The 18,208-nt window shown below is 42.1% G+C and overlaps 1 protein-coding gene across 5 annotated transcripts in view; it reads left to right on the plus strand.

Annotated features, from left to right (window-relative positions):
- SH3TC2 (SH3 domain and tetratricopeptide repeats 2) overlaps window positions 1-18,208 on the plus strand; it is a 41,169-nt gene that overhangs the window by 14,203 nt on the left and 8,758 nt on the right. For all 5 annotated transcript variants that reach the window (XM_033927177.1, XM_033927181.1, XM_033927179.1 and 2 more), the window contains exons 8-15: window positions 1,072-1,148; window positions 1,287-1,482; window positions 6,866-6,999; window positions 9,857-9,898; window positions 10,606-12,312; window positions 13,222-13,402; window positions 15,796-15,946; window positions 17,518-17,640. In XM_033927177.1, coding sequence (XP_033783068.1) covers window positions 1,072-1,148; window positions 1,287-1,482; window positions 6,866-6,999; window positions 9,857-9,898; window positions 10,606-12,312; window positions 13,222-13,402; window positions 15,796-15,946; window positions 17,518-17,640 — 2,611 coding nt within the window. The remainder of the gene's footprint in view (window positions 1-1,071; window positions 1,149-1,286; window positions 1,483-6,865; window positions 7,000-9,856; window positions 9,899-10,605; window positions 12,313-13,221; window positions 13,403-15,795; window positions 15,947-17,517; window positions 17,641-18,208) is intronic.

Genomic DNA, 18,208 nt, shown 5'->3' on the forward strand with positions numbered 1-18,208 from the left:
AATTTTCTAGTGATTGTGCTCCCATGTATTGACTTTTGGGGCTGCGAATTCTCTTAAATGAGAATGAAAGGAAATGCATTTATTTTCCTGGACCCAGTTCAAATAGAAGATTCTGTTAGAGACGAGCTCCCTGCTGATGATTAAACTCCACATCATGCGGAGAAGAGAAAGGAGGATGCGGCATTTTGCCACTATAGCTAGAAATATTCCCCTCGATTTTCACTATAGGCTTTTATGCAGTACTAGGACATAACAAATGGGTGATTAGGTGAATAAGTTTGATTGAGCGGTATAAAAAATTTCTTAATAAACTTGAAACTTGAACTTTCAAAGGGGGAAAAACCATTGCAGGTGATTTTGAAAGGCTGGTAGCCCAGGTCACAAGGGTTTCACTTCTATGGCCCAGGGCTGTGTGTCCCTGAGAATGGTTGAAGGGAGTATGCCAGACTAGAGAATGACACGGTGACAAAATTCATCACCGTCCCCGTCCCCGCGGATAACTGCGGGAAATAATCCTATGTCATTTTCTAGTGTCTATTTCAACCTCAGTCCTTCTACACCAGCATTCGTCAAAGCAAAGCTTGTGGGTCAGTGGTTGTGGCCATTCATACTCTGATTCTTATGTGAGCCAAGGATAATGAAGCCATTGTGACATCACTGATGTGATTGGCTCTTAGGCACTGGTGGAATGAGGCATTATGACATCACAATATCTGCTCTGGAATGTTGCTGCTCAATCTCAGCATTCTTCAAAGCAAAGCTTGCGGGTCAGTGGTTGTGCCCAATTATACTCTGATTCTTCCCTCTCTCCTTAAAGAATGACATGAAGATGGTTTCCCGCGGTTATCCGCGGGGACGGGAACGGTGATGAATTTTGTCACCGTGTCATTCTCTATGCCAGACTTCACTTACTGGAGCTGGATCAGTGGATCTCAGAGACTGAGATCGTCTCCAAGATGTCCTGGCATACGGCCGAGGTTCAGAATGAATCCACATGGAAATTTGACTCTGAAGAAATAAACAGGAGCTCCCATAGGTCAGAATATTTCAATCCTGGTTCTCGCTTTGCAGATGGTTCCTGAGGAACTACCCAGTGAATTGCAATATTCCCAAGCACAGCAATGGGCCAGTCTCCTTGAGGATGATGGGTAGGTTGCCAGACTCTTCCTTTTGTTCAGCCCGTCTCAGCCTCCAGGTCAACTCTAGCGCCATCCCAGCTGATACAGCACGCCATGGCCAAGTTGCTCGATAGTTAATAACTAGGTGTAATACTTTCTCTTTACTAGGCAGGGGAATGTGCAAAGCCACAGAAGACTACAAAGGAGAAAAGTGGGACGAGCTCAGCTTCTGCAAAGGAGACAGCATTGGCATCGTCGGCCTCCTCATCCCAGGACTTCAGTGGTTTGTTGGGAAGTCCTCGGTCAATGGTGCCATTGGTTTTGTCCAGACAAGATATGTGGCCCTTGATGAGTGTCTGTCACTGTAAGTATCAAGTTTCAAGTTTAAGTTTCAAGTTTATTAGAATTTTAATATACCGACTATCAAGCAAATATCTAGCCGGTTTACATAAAGTTTAAAAGTTTTTCTAAAATAAATGGTACGAGTAATTAAAAAAAAAAAAAGACAAATTAAAAAAATAAAAAAAAATTAAATTAAAACACGTAGTGAACGTTAATGACTTTAACATGACAAACTGGATAGTGAGGGCAAGAAGGGGAAGGGTGGGTAAAGTTACATTGTAGAGAGAAAATGGAAATAGAAGGGTTGGGTTATAACAAAGAGGGTGGGGGAATTGTAAGTGATGTGGAATAGTATGTAGAAGTATGATGGTGAGGAGAAATTTAAACGGAAGAAAAAGCGTCTAGAAATAGGAAAGTTTTTAGACTCTTCTTGAATTTTTCAAGATGTTGTATCCCTTTCACAGCTTAAAAGTACCAGCATGAGTATATCTTGAACCTTTGTAGACATAGCACAATTCATAAATCTCAACCACCCTAAGAATCCATGTCAAAGCTAACAGCAGAAAAGTACCTGCCACACCTGCTTAGACACTCTGGTTAGGTCCCAGGATGCCCCTTGAGCATATACTTTCAATTATCATATTAGATAAAGACCCGTCTGCCCAACAAGGTAAACTCATAATGTGGGATTTGATACTCAATTATGGAATTCTTTACCATTATCTTTAAGAATATTGAATTCTTTGGAAGCATTCAAAACAGATCTTAAGACTTTTTTATTTGCTGATGCTCATAATACATAATAATAATAATAAATTTGGTTGAAAAATTATAGGGTATAATAGATTTTTCTACCAATACTATTTATTATTTCTATAGTGCTGAGAGGCGTCAAGCTCTGGAATGCGTTGCCAGAGGATGTGGTAAGAACTGATAGCGTAGCTGGGTTTAAGAACGGTTTCGACAAGTTCCCGGAGGAAAAGTCCATAGGCTGCTATTGAGAAAGACCTGGGGGAAGCCACTGCTTGCCCCGGATCGGTAGCATGAAATGTTGCTACTCTTTGGATTTGGCCAGGTATTAGTAACCTGGATTGGCCACTGTGAGAACGGGCTACTGGGCTTGATGGACCTTTGGTCTGACCCAGGAAGGCTCTTCTTAGGTTCTTACATTTTAACTGCACTGGAGGAATTCTGCAGAACACAAGATTACCAATTTGTATGTCCCCTTCCCCCTCTTTTAAGAAACCAATTGCATTTCAATTTTAAACCTGGATGTGCTTTGTGTAACATGTTTATTGATAATATGTAGAATTTTAGATTGTAAGCCGCCCAGAAGGGTTACCAATGGAGCAGGTTTCATCTTCCTATTTTCAGGGCACAGACCTACTAACATTTACCCGTGACAGTGCCATTCTGTAAGGGCATTCCTGGTTTACCTAGGGCAGGGGTAGGCTATTCCGGTCCTCGAGAGCCACAGGCATGAATATGTATGAGATGGATTTGCATGCACTGCCTCCTTGAGATGCAAATCTATTTCATGCATATTCATGGTGGATATCCTGAAAACATGACTTGTCTGTGGCTCTCGAGGACCGGAATTCCCTACCCCTGACGTAGGGCATAAATGCAAAGGGGTCCCTGCTTTTAGATGCTTTTAGATGTTCCCAGATCTGTGGCTGGTCTAACTGTGAGTGCATCACTGTCGAGCTGCCCCAACTCTAGGTTACACTAGTATTCTATAACAGAACCTGGTGCTCAGGCGCCCTAATGGAATAGGCTCCTCCCACGTGTCCTCGGGACAACTAAAGGAGGAGCCCAGATGAAATAGTGAACATTAGCCCTCTTCTTAAGTCACTTCATTGGCTCCCTATCCATTTCTGAATACAATTCAAACTCATGTTACTGACCTACTCTGCAGCCCCTCAATATCTCTCCTCCCTTATGTCCCCCTATGCTTCTCCTCATGCTCTAATACTTAATTTCAATCAGACTGTACCTATAGGTCGTAATCTCCTTTACCTCTTTTCCACGTATTCCATGTTTAGCCATGCTTTCAAAATTAATTTCTATCACCCTCCAGTTGGTTTTTCCCTAAATGTATCTCTATTTTCTTTAAAGATTGTAGTTCACCCTCCTTTCCTTTTGTACGTCTACACTGTATGTTTATTTGTATAAAGTTGTTTTATTGTTTGTTTCCCAATTTTAAATTGTCATGCGCATTGAAGTATTTGACATTGCGTGTACAACACATTTTTAATAAACTTGAAACTTGAACTTGATGAACGCTATTCATCGGGCAGGTCCCTCCTGTCCATATCCTTCTCCTCCACTGCCAGCTCCAGACTCCATCCTTTCTATCTTGCTGCACTGCATGCCTGGAACAGACTGCCTGTGTCGATACGTCAAGCTCCGTCTCTAGCAGTATTCAAACCCTAGCTAAAAGCCCATTTTTTTCAATTCCTAACTCATACTCACTGTACAATTACCGATGTCCATTCTCTCATTCTCTCTGCAAGAAACTCCTCAGCCCCTATATGTACTGTCTGTCTGTCCAAATTAAAAATGATAAATAGTCGTAGTGGTAGCAGTAGCATGAAACTATGCTTGTGTGTTGGAACACTGTGTGGCACTGTTGCTCTACAAATGAGCTTTTTGCTAGCTTCATAGAGATTGCACCAGCATGACCAAAGCACCTCCACGGTGGAAGCACAGGGCAGACCCCCTGCTAGAGAAGGAAGGCACAAGCATGGCAGCTGAACTCAAGAGAGCAAGGGAACTGAGTGCAAAACTGGAGCTCAGTTGTGATCCAGGGAATAATGGTCCCTAAAGCAATACAATTCTGAGTTCCTGTGTTAGTACAAGTCAAACTGAAGCCTTTTTAGTACTTAATTAATGTAGAGAAGCATCATAGTACCTTAGTGATATAGCAGATGACGAGAGATAAAGACCTGAACGGTTCATCCAGTCTGCCCTGTAGTCCCACTCTTGAATTCATGATCAAACCAATCATGAATGTGGTATAAGATCTTTGATCCTGGCCTTTCTATGCTATTTCTGGCACATAGACAGTAATAATAATAATAATTATTATTATTTATTTTCTTATATACTGCCCAACTGGAAGTTCCGGGCGGTTCACAGCAAGAGAACTGAAACATATCAGCGAAGACACAAAATACAGTAGAATTCAGTGAAATACAATATGATGCAGTACGATGTAATATAACGTGAAATCATCGCATAAATTTACCAAACAAATAGGTTTTTTATCGATTTTCTGAACTCTTAAGAATAGCCTTATGGGGTCAGACTAATGGTCCATCTAGCCCAGAATCCCGTCTTCACGGAGGCCAATCCAAGTCACAAGTACCTGGCAAAACCCGACTATAAAAGAAGAAAGGAGACGTAAACGTACAGTGTGACTAATTTCAAATAATATAAGATCAATTTAATAGGTTCCTACAGCCCTATTTATTTAGAAAACCCAAAAGAGTAGCAGCATTCTTTGCTACCGTCCCATGTCTGTCTCAATAGTAGACTATGGACTTTTCCTCCAGGAATTTGTCCAAACCTTTCTTAAAACCAGCTACACTATCTGTTCTTACCACATCCTCTGGCAACGCGTTCCAGAGCTTAACTATTCTCTGAGTGAAGAAATATTTCCTCCTATTGGTTTTAAAAGTATTTCCCTGTAACTTACATTCACATAAGAACAAGAAAAGAGAATGTTATCTTTAAACATATCTGTGGGCAGATGGGATCAGAAGCCATGCAGACTTCTTTTGCCGTTCTTCCCAAATGCCTATCCAAATTCACAGGAAACGAGGAGACCTGGCTCGCCTCCCCTCTCTCAACCACCTATTCAAACACAAAGGTGGCAACAGTGGCAGCAGTCAGGATAGGACCCTGCGCACTCAGACTCCAGTACCAGGAGGAGGAGACGTAGCTGGGAATCTTCACCTCATCTTACCACCGTTACTAAGCAGAGGTCACAGTGGAAGCCCAGAGGACTTACCATTCTTTCTTGACAAACTTATCATTCCCTATTGTTCTTCCTGGACCCTCAGATCAGCTGATCAGAACTTATTGACCATTCCACCTATCAAAGAATTTTACTACACCAGAAATACTAATTTTTCCGTTACAGCTCCAACTCTATGGAACGCCATGCTAACCTCAACTCTGCCATGAAAATTCACTTGATAAATTCAAAACCTTATTCCATAGCGTCTAATAATCTCCTTCTCCAACAGCTCATAAAACAAACCGCTTTTAAGAAGCGATCTCCCTTCCTGGTGTTTTTTTCTCTTCCCCTTAATTTTAATTTGTTTTAACGATGTAATTATTAGCTTTCCCTCCCTCTTCACCCTCAGACTCGTGTTCGTAATCGTATTTTGTCTATTTCATGTTCACATTTTCTCCCCCTTACCCCACCTTCTAAAAATTTATTTTAATATTTTTAGCTTTGTAAACCGGCCAAGTACACGTTGATGGTTGGTATATTCAAATTTAGATAAACTTGGAAACTTGGAGGGGAGCCACTCTGTTTCTGGGACCCTATTCATAGATGGTGTGACCTCATCCAGGGTACTGACCCACAGTTTGGGGGGGGGAGTAATTTTATTGTTACATATTGTACAAGGTATTTGATTATATGATAAGAAAGGGTGGGTAGGGTAGGAGATAAGAGCATATTATTTGTACCATTGATGATTGTTAAGTGATATATATATTGTTAATTTGTTTGGACATATTGTCACACTTATTGTAAGTCTGAAAATTAATAAAGAATAAAAAAAAAAAGCTTCCAAGCATTAAACATCTTGAACAGAAAGTTAGATTAAGACGACAATAGTATTAAATCAAAATCCAAAATTGATAAAGCTTACAAGAAAAATGAAACATCATTTAGGGCTCCTTTTACGAAGTCATGTTAGGGCCTTAATGCACACGCTAAAATGCCACGCTACCGCCTCCTCTTGAGCGGGCAGTCGTTTTTCAGCTAGCACGTGCCAATCCGGTGCGTGCGCTTAAAACGCTACCACACCTTTGTAGAAGGAGCCCTTAAACTATCTCAAGATTAAAGTAAGAGTGAATTTTTAGAAAACTTAAGAATTCATAATTATGAGGAAGCAGTAGGTACTTTATCATATTTCCCTACCTAGTGTACCTGGGACAATGGGGGGTTAAGTGACTTACCCAGGGTCACAAGGAACACTGAGGGATTTGAACCCACAACCTCAGGCTGTGCCACACACTCCCAATGCTGGTAGAGGAGAATAAAAGAGTGTTGCATAGTTTGTAAAGTCATCTGAAAGTGTTTATCTCTTGCTTGCAAGGCAGATGTGGTAGTGGATTGTGGTCTTCCCCCCTCTAGCCTGTGGCTTCCTCTTCTCTTCACTCAGGGAGAAGCACTTAGTGTTTGTAAGTGAAAAAGAGAGATCGTCCCTGTTCATTCCACACCAGGACGTGAAGTGTGACAGTGCCGAACTGTTGAGCAGTCTGGCCCAGACAGATATCGGCTCTCTCTATAAACTTGGTGAGTTCTGCCACCTGTTGTGGCTGCAGAATCCCAGGGTCATATTTATTTATATTCTACAATTCTGTGCAGATTACAAATTATTCAGGTACTGAAGCATTTTCCCTGTCTTACAATCTATTTAATGTACCTGGGGCAATGGGGGGACTTGCCCAGGAGCAGTGTGGGATTTGAACCCACAACCCCAGGGTGCTCTAACCACTGCACCATACACTCCCCACAACTGTAAGCAAAGCATATGTTATTCTCCTCTTTTAATTTTTTTAAGAATGGTTTTTTTTTAAAAAAAGCTTTTTTTCCCCCCACTGTTTGAAGATGGGATTTAGTGGTCTCTGATATGTGAATCTATCTTTTGGAATAATCATGGACTTTAGAACTTTTGGTTAAAGTGGAATATAAATCTGTTAAGTTAAATTAAATATTGGTAGAAGATACACAATGAGAGTGACTGAGAATTTACTAGTTACCCAAATTGAAGCAGCTCTAAAAACAAACCTTTTGAAGGTCAGGGGAACGGAGGTGGCAAAGACTCATTTTCATGTGACATATCTTTGTATTTAGGAAATGAAGAATTCAGAGCAGGTTTAGGTTTATTTGAACTTGATATACTGTGTTTTGTAAGCATACATCAAAGTGGTTTATGAAAGTAAAACCACAGAAAATAGGTCAAACATACAGGAAGATGAAATAGACAAAAAAAAAAAAAGGTCATCGGTCAAACAAACCAGCAAAGCCAGGCTTCCACCCTGCAATGCAGAAGGTCATCTCCCTACACTAATCTGAGCGGACCAAAGTAAAAAGAAAGAAATACGATTTAAGGGCTGAGATTGTTCTAAGTGTAAATCTCAAGGTAGTGAACGCCAAAGAAAAGGGTCAAATCAAAAAAGCAGAATAATGGGTAGAATCCAAATGTGGGAGAGAAAGGTCTATATGGAGACAGGAAAGATAAGAACAGAAGAATTGCCGCCGCTGGGTCAGACCAGTGGTCCATTGTGGCCAGCAGTCCACTCACGCAGCGGCCCTTAGTTCAAAGACCAGCACCCTACTGAGACCAGCCCTACCTGCGTACGTTCTGGTTGAGCAGGAACTTGTCTAACTTTGTCTTGAATCCCTGGAGGGTGTTTTCCCCTATAACAGCCTCTGGAAGGGCGTTCCAGCTTTCTACCACTCTCTGGGTGAAGAAGAACTTCCTTACGTTTGTACGGAATCGATCCCCTTTTAACTTTAGAGAGTGTCCTCTCGTTCTCCCTACCTTGGAGAGGGTGAACAACCTGTCCTTATATACTAAGTCTATCCCCTTCAGTACCTTGAATGTTTCAATCATGTCCCCTCTCAATCTCCCCTGTGCAAGGGAGAAAAGGCCCAGTTTCTCTAATCTTTCGCTATACGGCAACTCCTCCAGTCCCATAACCATCTTAGTTGCTCTTCTCTGGACCCTTTTGAGTAGTACCGTGTCCTTCTTCATCTACGGCGAGCAGTGCTGGCAAATAGGATGTAGAATCTGAAAAAAGAGAATTACGTGCTAACACAAGGACCTTGAATTTAACATGGTACACAACCAACAACTAATGCAATCGATATAACAGGGGCAAAATATGGTCTATTGAACTTTTTGGAGAATTGCAATAATCCAAGCATAAGGTTAGCAAAGCCTGAATCGCCATTCTCTGATCCCGTTCAGAAAGCAGATGTTGGATTCTTCAAACTTATCTCAAGGCAAACAGTGTTTTACCACCAAAGAAATGTACAAACCAAAACAGAGTTGATGATCAATAAGTTCACCTACCATCAGGAGAAAAGATAGTAAAGTTCAGTCTGGTATTAAAAATAAAAAGAAGGAAAAATAGAGGACTAGGATTTGAGTCCTGAGAATAAGGGTCGATTGAAACTGTGGATGGCTCTAAGCGAGTTATCTTATCTATGTCTCAAGAAACTTTTCAAAAGACTTTTGAATTTTTACAATGCGGGTTCAGCACACAAATAATTGGGTAGATTATTCCACAGCTGAGGAGCTACAACCGAAAAAATAGTCGATCTTCTTGTACCTATTACTTTTAAGGAGGGGATAGTCAGCAGATGATGTTCCGTTGATCTAAATGCCGTGTATGGTATCAAAAGACGGTCCAGAAATATTGGTGCATTAGATTGTCGGATTTTAAATGTTAACAGAGCGATTTTTTATATAATTCTGGGTGAGGCTGGTAACCAAATGTGCCTTTTGCAGAAGTGATGTTACGTGGTCATATTTGTTTGAATTAGTAATGATTTTTATTGCTGTGTTTTGTATAATGTGTTGCAATAATCGAGCCTAGAGATAATTAAAGAATGGATAAGGATATTGAGAGCTTCTGGATTTAAGACTTTTGCTAAAGATCTTATTCGACCAGGGCAGGATTAACCAACAGGCCAAGTAGGCACGTGCCTAGGGCCCAAAATGGTCAGGGGGGCCCGATGAAGGAGGGCATCAACATTTTTTTTCCAAACGGCGATGGGCCCCTCCAGCATCAATTGGCAATGTGGGCCCCCCCATCGACGGAAAGTAACTTGGGTAAGAAAGGCAACGGGAACTGTAATTGTGCAAGCGGTGCTGCTTGCCCAAAGCTTCCCTCTGACACAGCTTCCTGTTTCCGCCTGGGCGCATGGTGGGCTGGGGTGGGGCAGGGGGGGTCCAGTGTACTTGTGTGCCTAGAGGCCCTCGATGAATTAATCCTGCCCTGTATACGACGTAGTTTCTAGAAACAGTTCTTAATCACTGAACTGATCTGATTGTGATATGTAAGTTCCTGGTCTAATATTACTCCCACTATTTTCGTCATTGTTACTGTACTTTTAGCAGTCTTGCTCTGTGTTTCTGCAGATGGATCTAAGCCTGCCGAAATACTCCTCTGCCTGTCCTCTGGTGAGTAAACTCCTTTCAGATGGAATTCCTTCTCGCTTAGCTTATGCCTCTTTCTATATAGATAGAGGATTACTGCGCAGGTCCTGGACCTGTTGGGCCACCGTGTGAGCGCGATGGACCTCGGGTCTGACCCAGCAGAGGCATTTCTTATGTTCTTATGTTATGTTCTCACCACCCCAGTATCTCCCTCTTTTCCATTCCATATCCTTGGAGTCTCTTCCCTCTTCTTTGATTGTCACTTTTATTTTCCTAACTTTATGTTCTTTGTTATAAATATGATGTGTAAATCAATTTGGGTTTCAAGGATGCAGAGTGCCATAGAAAGCTCGTCAGACCTGGCTACCACTCATTGAGTGTTTTTAGAATTTGGCATGTTTTTGGACACTAAGCAAGTTGTAGGTGAAATCTTTTTATTGGATGAATTTAATATACCTGTGACTAGCTTTTGAGCGTTATCCTCCCTTCATTGGGTCCATGAGAAAGAATAACTCTCAAAAGTTTGTTTCAGATGTACTTAGTTAGCGATAAGGTCTCCCACCAAGTGAACTGACATAAGAACAACAGCCATTATTTTTAACATGTTTTTGAAAATATTCTTGCAATTATTTGTATAAGTGAAGAAATTAATAACCAGGGCTCTTAATAGTGTGTTGTCTTTATTAGTATGTTATACCATTGTGCTTTAATCTAGTTTCATTTTCTTTCAGAGACTGTGTATGAAGGTTTTAAAGAAGACCAGGTATGTGATAGCTGGAAGGAGGAAGACATGAATGATTTAACCAGGCACAGTGGGTCAGAACAAGTGAGCGTGGAATGCCAGAGCTCCCCTGGAGCCGAGGAGGACATCTTTTTGCAGCAGGCAGAGGACATAGATGACCCCAAGTTCTTCATAGATCTTAATGCTAGTGATATGGAGGACTCAGAGGTGTTTGACCCCATTTTGACTTTCCTTAACCAAGACCACTACGAGACTCACTTCCAGCCTATGTACGATGCCTCCTTCTCCTTTCTCAATTCTACGTTCTATGGGTTCTCAGATGAAGATGAACTAGCTTTTTATCTTGAAACATCTCGGAACTGGGCCAAGAAGAGCCAAATGGCCTGGGCTCACATTAGATGCTGTTTTCTACTAGGCCAGCTTTGTATGAAACGGATGAAGCTGTCCCAGGCCAGAGTTTACTTTGAGGAAGCAATGAATTCCATGAATGGGGGATTTTCGGACCCACCCTTGCTGATAGCACTATATGGAAACTTGACTGCTGTGTACATGAAACAAAAAATGGAAGCCAGGCTGGAGCATGTGTTGGAGAAGGCAGTCACCCTACTGGGCTGCATGCCAGAGTACAGCCTCAATGCTGAGAATGAGCTAGAAGTGCTGAAGTACATGTTTAGGAAAGCAATTGTGGTCGGCAGTGCTCCTCTGGAGGCAAGGGCGTGCTTCCTCCTGGTCAGACTCTTGCTTCAGCTTGGCAGATATGAGGAGGTGTTGCCTTTCACCGAACGTCTGCAGAGCATTTCCACTACCTTTGTCTCTCTGACTGGTTCTGCTCCTCTAGACTTGATGCCCCTTCTGAGCTTCCTGTATGACAAGCAGTACTTACCAAATCTTGCCTTAGCAGCTGCCAGGATGGCTGGTGCTGAAAGTATAAGAGAAATGCCAACACCATCATGGAGAATTGGCCTCGTGATTCGGAACACCTCCAGAATTTCTGGCAGCCCATTTGGAGACAGCCATATTCCAGCTCAAGCTTGCTTCTCTCTTAGGCAAACTTTGTCTTATTCTTATCACTGTGGAACTGTAAACCTTCAAAAGGCTTTGTGTGTGATTTTATCCAAAGTCCATCTCCAGTACAGGATCCTGGATAGAGCAATTTACTACTCAAACATGGCTGCCAAGCTGAGTAAAAATATCAGTGAAGAGGAGACTTTTGAGTCTTTGCTTTCTGCAGGATGGATCTATCTTTTGAATGACGAACCGGAAAGGACTGTAGAGATCATGTTAACCCTTCTAGACTCCATGCGCGAAACGGACAGCGTTACTCAGTGTGGTGTGCTTCACAACCTGTTGGCCATTGCCCTCAGAAGGGAAAACAAAATACCAAAGGCAGCCAAGAACTTGCTCTGGGCATTAAAAATGGCGAAGGAAACTGGGAACAGACGTAACCAAGCTATTGCCCTTGCCAACTTTGGTGTCCTAGCATCATCCTGCCAGGCAAACAGGTTGGCAGAGATCTATTTTCTGAAGTCTGTTTGGATGTACTTTGAGTTCTGCAGTGGTAACGAGGAAGAACTGGAGCTGGTACAAGTGCTCCTGTGGTTGGGGCAGATCTTGGTCAGCAGAGGGAGATTGGAAGATGGCAAAATTTGGTATGAGCTGGCCCTGCTCTTTTCCTTGAAGTCAAATAATGTGAAAAGTGAGTATACTAATAGTCTTAAGAACATAAGAATTGCCATACTGGGCCAGACCAAAAGTCCATCAAGCCCAGTAACAGTGGCCAACCCAGGTCCTAAGTACCTGGTAGAAACCCAAAGAGTAGCAACATTCCAGAGCTGAGATTGTGATGTCATAATGCCTCATTCCACCAATGCCTAAGAGCCAACCTCAGCAGTGATGTCACAATGGCTTGACTGTTCTAGACTTGGCTCATATAAGAGTTGCTATACTGGGACAGACCAAAGGTCCATCAAGCCCAGTATCCTGTTTCCAACAGTGGCCAACCCAGATCCTAAGTAAGTTTCGAGTTTTATTAATGCTTGATAAATCGCCTATTTAATTTCCTAAGCGATGTACAATACAATTAAAATATAACAACTAATGCAATAATAAATAAAAAACAAACTAAAAAAAGACAATACACGACTAGGGAAGGAAAAAAAGGGAGAAGTTACAATTTCTTTTCAGGAGTTGAGGCACATATAAAGGAAAATAACATAAGGGGAATAGGACTTTAAAATAGCAAGTTAAAAGGAAATTTTAGTTAAGAAAATCATAGATTAAAAGCATCTTTGAAGAGATATGTTTTTAAGGATTTTTTAAAAGAGACAAGATCTTTTCCGTTTCTAATAAACTGCTGGGTTTTAGAAAGTCTGTCTGGGCACCCAGACAGTCCTCTAAAAAGAGAACATGTCCGGGTTTTCCGGACATCTGATAACCCTACTCATTCCTAGCCTGCAGCACCGCAGGCCGCAACAGTGAAAGGCTAAGGGAAGAATCAGGTCCAATTGGAAAGAACTATGAGCTAAATCTCCAATCCCCTCCCCCCCCCAATCACTTTTAATATAAATGATACTTCCGTATGTCTGCTGTCCCTTACCTAATACAGGTCAGCTAAAGGTGACCGAGGAACTCTGCCATTTCTACAGGAACGTGTTGGTGAACACCAGGGCATGCATTATTTATCACGAGCATCGGCTGTCCCTGGTACAGAAACTGAAGGACAGAGAGGAAGAGGAAGAACTGCTGGAGACTCTCAGTGAGCTCTACCAAGCTCTAAACACAGCTAAGTAAGTGACTGTCTACCCTAAAGAAACCCAAAACCTAATGGTCGATGAGGTCCATGAAACCCATCCAGTCTGGCCAAGGTCATCCCCGTTGTATTGCCATAAATCTCAGTTGACCTCTGGTTTTCCCAGCCATAAAATGGTTTCCCCTGTTTTTCCTTGTTGCTAAGGATCCTTTGTGCTTATCTAATCTAATCTAATCTGAGATTTATGAGTCGCGCTGGGCCTGAAAAGGTTCAAGGCGATTTACAGTGCAATTTTAAAGAGATAACAGCTCATTATAGTGCAAGGATGGTCCAGAAGGTACAATTATAAAACCGTTTGAAGCAGAAGATGTTTTACAGTGCAATTTATAGAGATGCAAATTATCCCATGTCTCATTGACTTATAATGCAGTCTGAGCCTTCACTGCCTCCACCACACTTTCTGTGAATAAATATTTCCTAGTATCTCTCTCTCGTCTCTTCCATATTAGAATCTCTTATGTGAACAGGAGCCAATGATAATTAATAGAGACAGGGTAATACCCAATTCCCCCAATGACATATTGAAGAGCGTCCTTTTTTGTGAAATAACCTCTCAGGATCTCAACTTTTTATGCCTATAATTATGGATGTTCATCACCACTGCACGTAGAGAGTATCTGCCATCTTGCATGCATCCCACTCTGTGTGCTCGCTCCAGGCAAAGTGAGCCTACGCTATTAGAAAGCGCAAATTCAGATTTAAGCCATTTTCTCAGTAAGGTGGGCAGGTCCTGCTCCAGTATATGCACTCATTAGAACATAAGAATTGCCATACTGGATCAGAATGAAGATCCATCAAGTCCAGTGTCCTGTTTTCAACAGTGGCCAACCCAGGTCCCAAGTACCAGGTAGAAACCCAAAGAGTAACAACATTCCAGAGCTGAGATTATGATGTCATAATGCCTCATTCCACCAATGCCTAAGAGCCAACCTCATGAGTGATGTCACAATGGCTTCATTGTCCTAGACTTGGCTCACATAAGAGCTACCATACTATAACAGACTGAAGGTCCATCAAGCCCAGTCTCCTGTTTCCAACTGTGACCAATCCAGGTCCCAAATACCAGGCAGAAACCCAAAGAGTAGTAACATTCCAGAGCTGAGATTATGATGTCATAATGCCTCATTCCACCAATGCCTAAGAGCCAACCTCATGAGTGATGTCACAATGGCTTCATTGTCCTAGACTTGGCTCACATAAGAGCTGCCTTACTGGAACAGACTAAAGGTCCATCAAGCCCAGTATCCACCTTCCAACAGTGGCCAACCCAGGTCCCAAGTACCTGGCAGAAACCCAAAGAGTAGCAACATTCCAGAGCTGCGATTGTGATGTCATAATGCCTCATTCCACCAATGCCTAAGAGCCAACCTCATCAGTGATGTCACAATAGCTCGATTGTCCAAGACTTGGCTCACATAAGAGCTACCATACTAGAACAGACTGAAGGTCCATCAAGCCCAGTATCCTGTTTCCAACTGTGACCAATCCAGGTCCTAGGTACCTGGCAGAAACCCAGAGTAGAACATTCCAGAGCTGAGAGTGTGACATTCTAATGCCTCATTCCACCAATGCCGAAGAGCCAACCTCAGTGAAGTCACAATGGCTTGATTATCCTATACTTAGCTCATATAAGAACATAGGAGATGCTGTACTGGGACAGACCAAAGATCCATCAAGTCCAGTATCCTGTTTCCAACAGTGGCCAACCCAGGTTCCAAGTACCTATCAAGATCCCAAGTAGTAAAACAGATTTTAGGCTGCTTATTCTAAGAATAAGCTGTGGATTTCCCCAGACCATCTCAATAATGGCCCATGAACTTCTCTCTTAGTATTTGTTAACATCAGTTATTTTCCAATTAAGTGCCATTGGTTAATTTTGTTATGACAAACAGACAGAACAGGCAAATGAGATGTCTTTATCAACCAACGTAACTATATTACGTGCTTTGGGTGTGGGTTCTGTGCTCCTTCCTATCCTTCTGGACAGCCCATGCCCTCTCTCGGTCCTTCTGTTTGTCTAGTTTTTCCTAGCAGGGCACCATCGGATCCAGTTCTGTTGGTGCCATTGGGTGCTGAGCAGCCCCAATATGTCCACTGTGTCCAGTAAGGAGTGATTTGTGTTTGGCACCCCCAATCATTTTGTAATGTTGGTGATTCTGGGCATCATCCCGTTAAAACTCAGCTTAATTATGAAATTCTGCCTGACCTGGAGAAGGAGGTTTCAGTTCCTGAAAGCAAGTGAAAAACTATATGAAGTTAGTCCAATAAAAAAAGATGACCTTCTATTCTGGTTTTTGTTGTTGTATTGCTTTTATTTGTTAATCTTTACTTTTCTGCTTGCTTGCTAATAAGTATTTCTGTGAAGTCTAGGTCCCTCAGGGTGGCCCTGGATTATACCAAGCAAAGTTTGAGAATCAAGATCGATCTCAATAAGGGCATCAAGGTGGCAAAGACCTGGCTGCAAGCTGGCAGACTCTATTATTTCATGCAGGAGGATGAACTGGTGGAAATGTACTTCCAGGTATGGCTTGAATCTTGGGAACAAACACACATGAGCCAATGATGTGCTGCGGTTTTACTGCAAGAATCCTGAAAAACCACCCATCAGGACCACTAGGTGGCGCTCCTGAGCTGCCCTTTGGAAACTGAAGTTTGGTTATTTATTGGGATTTATTAAACACCTTTATGAAGAAGTTCGCCCAAACTAAAATACACAGTTGAGTACAAGAAGCCTTAAGAACCTCATTTTTTTCATTGTGTAAATTTTATCAAGCCTAATTCTTATTTTGCTGCTTTTTCACAACACTGAAGCATAGAGCTCTTGGTTTTGGGTTATAACTGGAAAAGCCTGACAGAATGTCACCGCCAAAGGAGATCCAATGATGTCATCCAGCTGCTGGTGTTGTAGCCGGATGACATCAGATCTGAGCCCAACCTGTTCAAGAAAGCAACGTCTGTCAAAGCAACAGGACGAAGAAGTCCTCAGGATTAACACATTGGTAAAAAAAAAATATCTGTGTTTCATTTCCCTGTTTTCAGCAAATTGATGGCCTTTTGACAGCTTTTTTCAAGGGAACAACACAAGACTCTAAATGTAGAAACATTGCATAGATTTCATATTCTGTCCAGAGCTTTAGACTCTGTAATGTCAAAAAAAACCATATGTGAATCTGTGACCTTTTGCAGAAATTACATTTCTGTCTGTTTTTTATACTCCCACACTAATTATATTTTTCTACCATAGCAAGCCACGTAATTGTAATATATCTGGAGCACATTTGAAAATTTTAAATGTATTTTAAATTATTCATTTGCAAAGGCAAAGTTTAATATCTCATAATGAGGACTGAGGAGGGAGAAGGGAGAGAGAATAGTAGAATTTAACATTTTTAATGTAAACATTGGGATCTGCCTAACGGTGTGTCTAGAATCCACCCAAAACACCTAAGTAGTTTGAAAATAAATATCTAATGGGTTAGTTATCCAGTTAGCTCTCTGGAAAGCTGTTGAATATCCCCCCTCCCCCCCCCCAGATATTCCGTATCATACCGTATCTAAATGGTGACGCTGGGTATCCCCAAATCATTTTAATGCATGGCAGGTACAAAAATTTACTCCCATTCCTATGAGCGTCGGAGCGGTTACCGCTGTTATAAACCGCGCTTCCATAGGAAGGGCAGAGTCTGAGTTCAGTCGCTCTTTCTGCCAGACACCGTTGTTTCTCGCTGTTCTGGTGCTGAAAAGCTTTTCTGTATTACATTATTTTATTAATCTTGTTTACAAGTTGTCGGCAGGTGCAGCCTGAACAGTCACGACCCAGCAAAAATGTATTTGCTTCTGCACTGAATTAGGAAGCAGGCCGAGGTCTGACATTTTTATGTTATGTGCCGAACTAGCCAAAATGTGAGCTTCTGGGATTAATCAGGATGATATTGATGACAAATATGATCCAGAGTGATAGTCAGTCATTTTGGGTGTAACAAGATAAACGAAGCGTTAGCGTGGAAATGCCATGTTTTTTTAATTGGATATTCCTCATAAGAACAGGCAAAGTTCTTGGTGGTAACAATATTGGCGTTTCCTCTGTTGTAGGCGGCCATCGAGACGGCGCTGAACCTGCAGGACCTCGACCTTGCCTTGCACCTGTATGAGGAAGCTGGGGACATATTTTTCAATGACAGCCAGAAGAACGAAAGAGCGGTGGCCTTTTACAGGGTAACCTGCACAGAATGAGGGTTCTGCCCACTGTTCACACAGACACCTGTCTATTCTCACCTCACACCTGATCTTATAACTATTCTAGCCACAGCCACAGCCACAGCCACAGCACGGTGACACTAGGAAGTTCTTCCACTTCAGGTTATTGAGGCCAGCAGCGTGCCAGATGGGATAGACATGTGGGATCTATCCGCAAAGATAGATAGGGAGGGTCATTAGAGTGGGCAGACTTGATGGGCCGTGGCCCTTATCTGCCGTCTACTTCTATTTTCTCTCAGTGGTAATAATAATAACTTTATTCTTTTATACCGCCATACCCAGAAGTTCCAGGCGGTTTACACTAAGAAGAGCTGAACAGTGAGCAAAATACAATTACAAACGATTAGAACCCTTATTAAGTAATAAATTTGGTCTTAATTAACTTCCGAAAAGAACACTAAGACATAGCTTGGTAAATACATTTACCTAGCCAAGAAGGCACAAGGGGGGTGGGGGGAATGTGCAATGGGGCATGGCAGGTAAAGACTCTTGGGGTTAACTCTTCTTTAAATCTGAACTGCCAGGT

The sequence above is a fragment of the Geotrypetes seraphini genome, chromosome 18, assembly GCF_902459505.1.
Source record: "Geotrypetes seraphini chromosome 18, aGeoSer1.1, whole genome shotgun sequence".
NCBI classification, from domain to species: domain Eukaryota; kingdom Metazoa; phylum Chordata; class Amphibia; order Gymnophiona; family Dermophiidae; genus Geotrypetes; species Geotrypetes seraphini.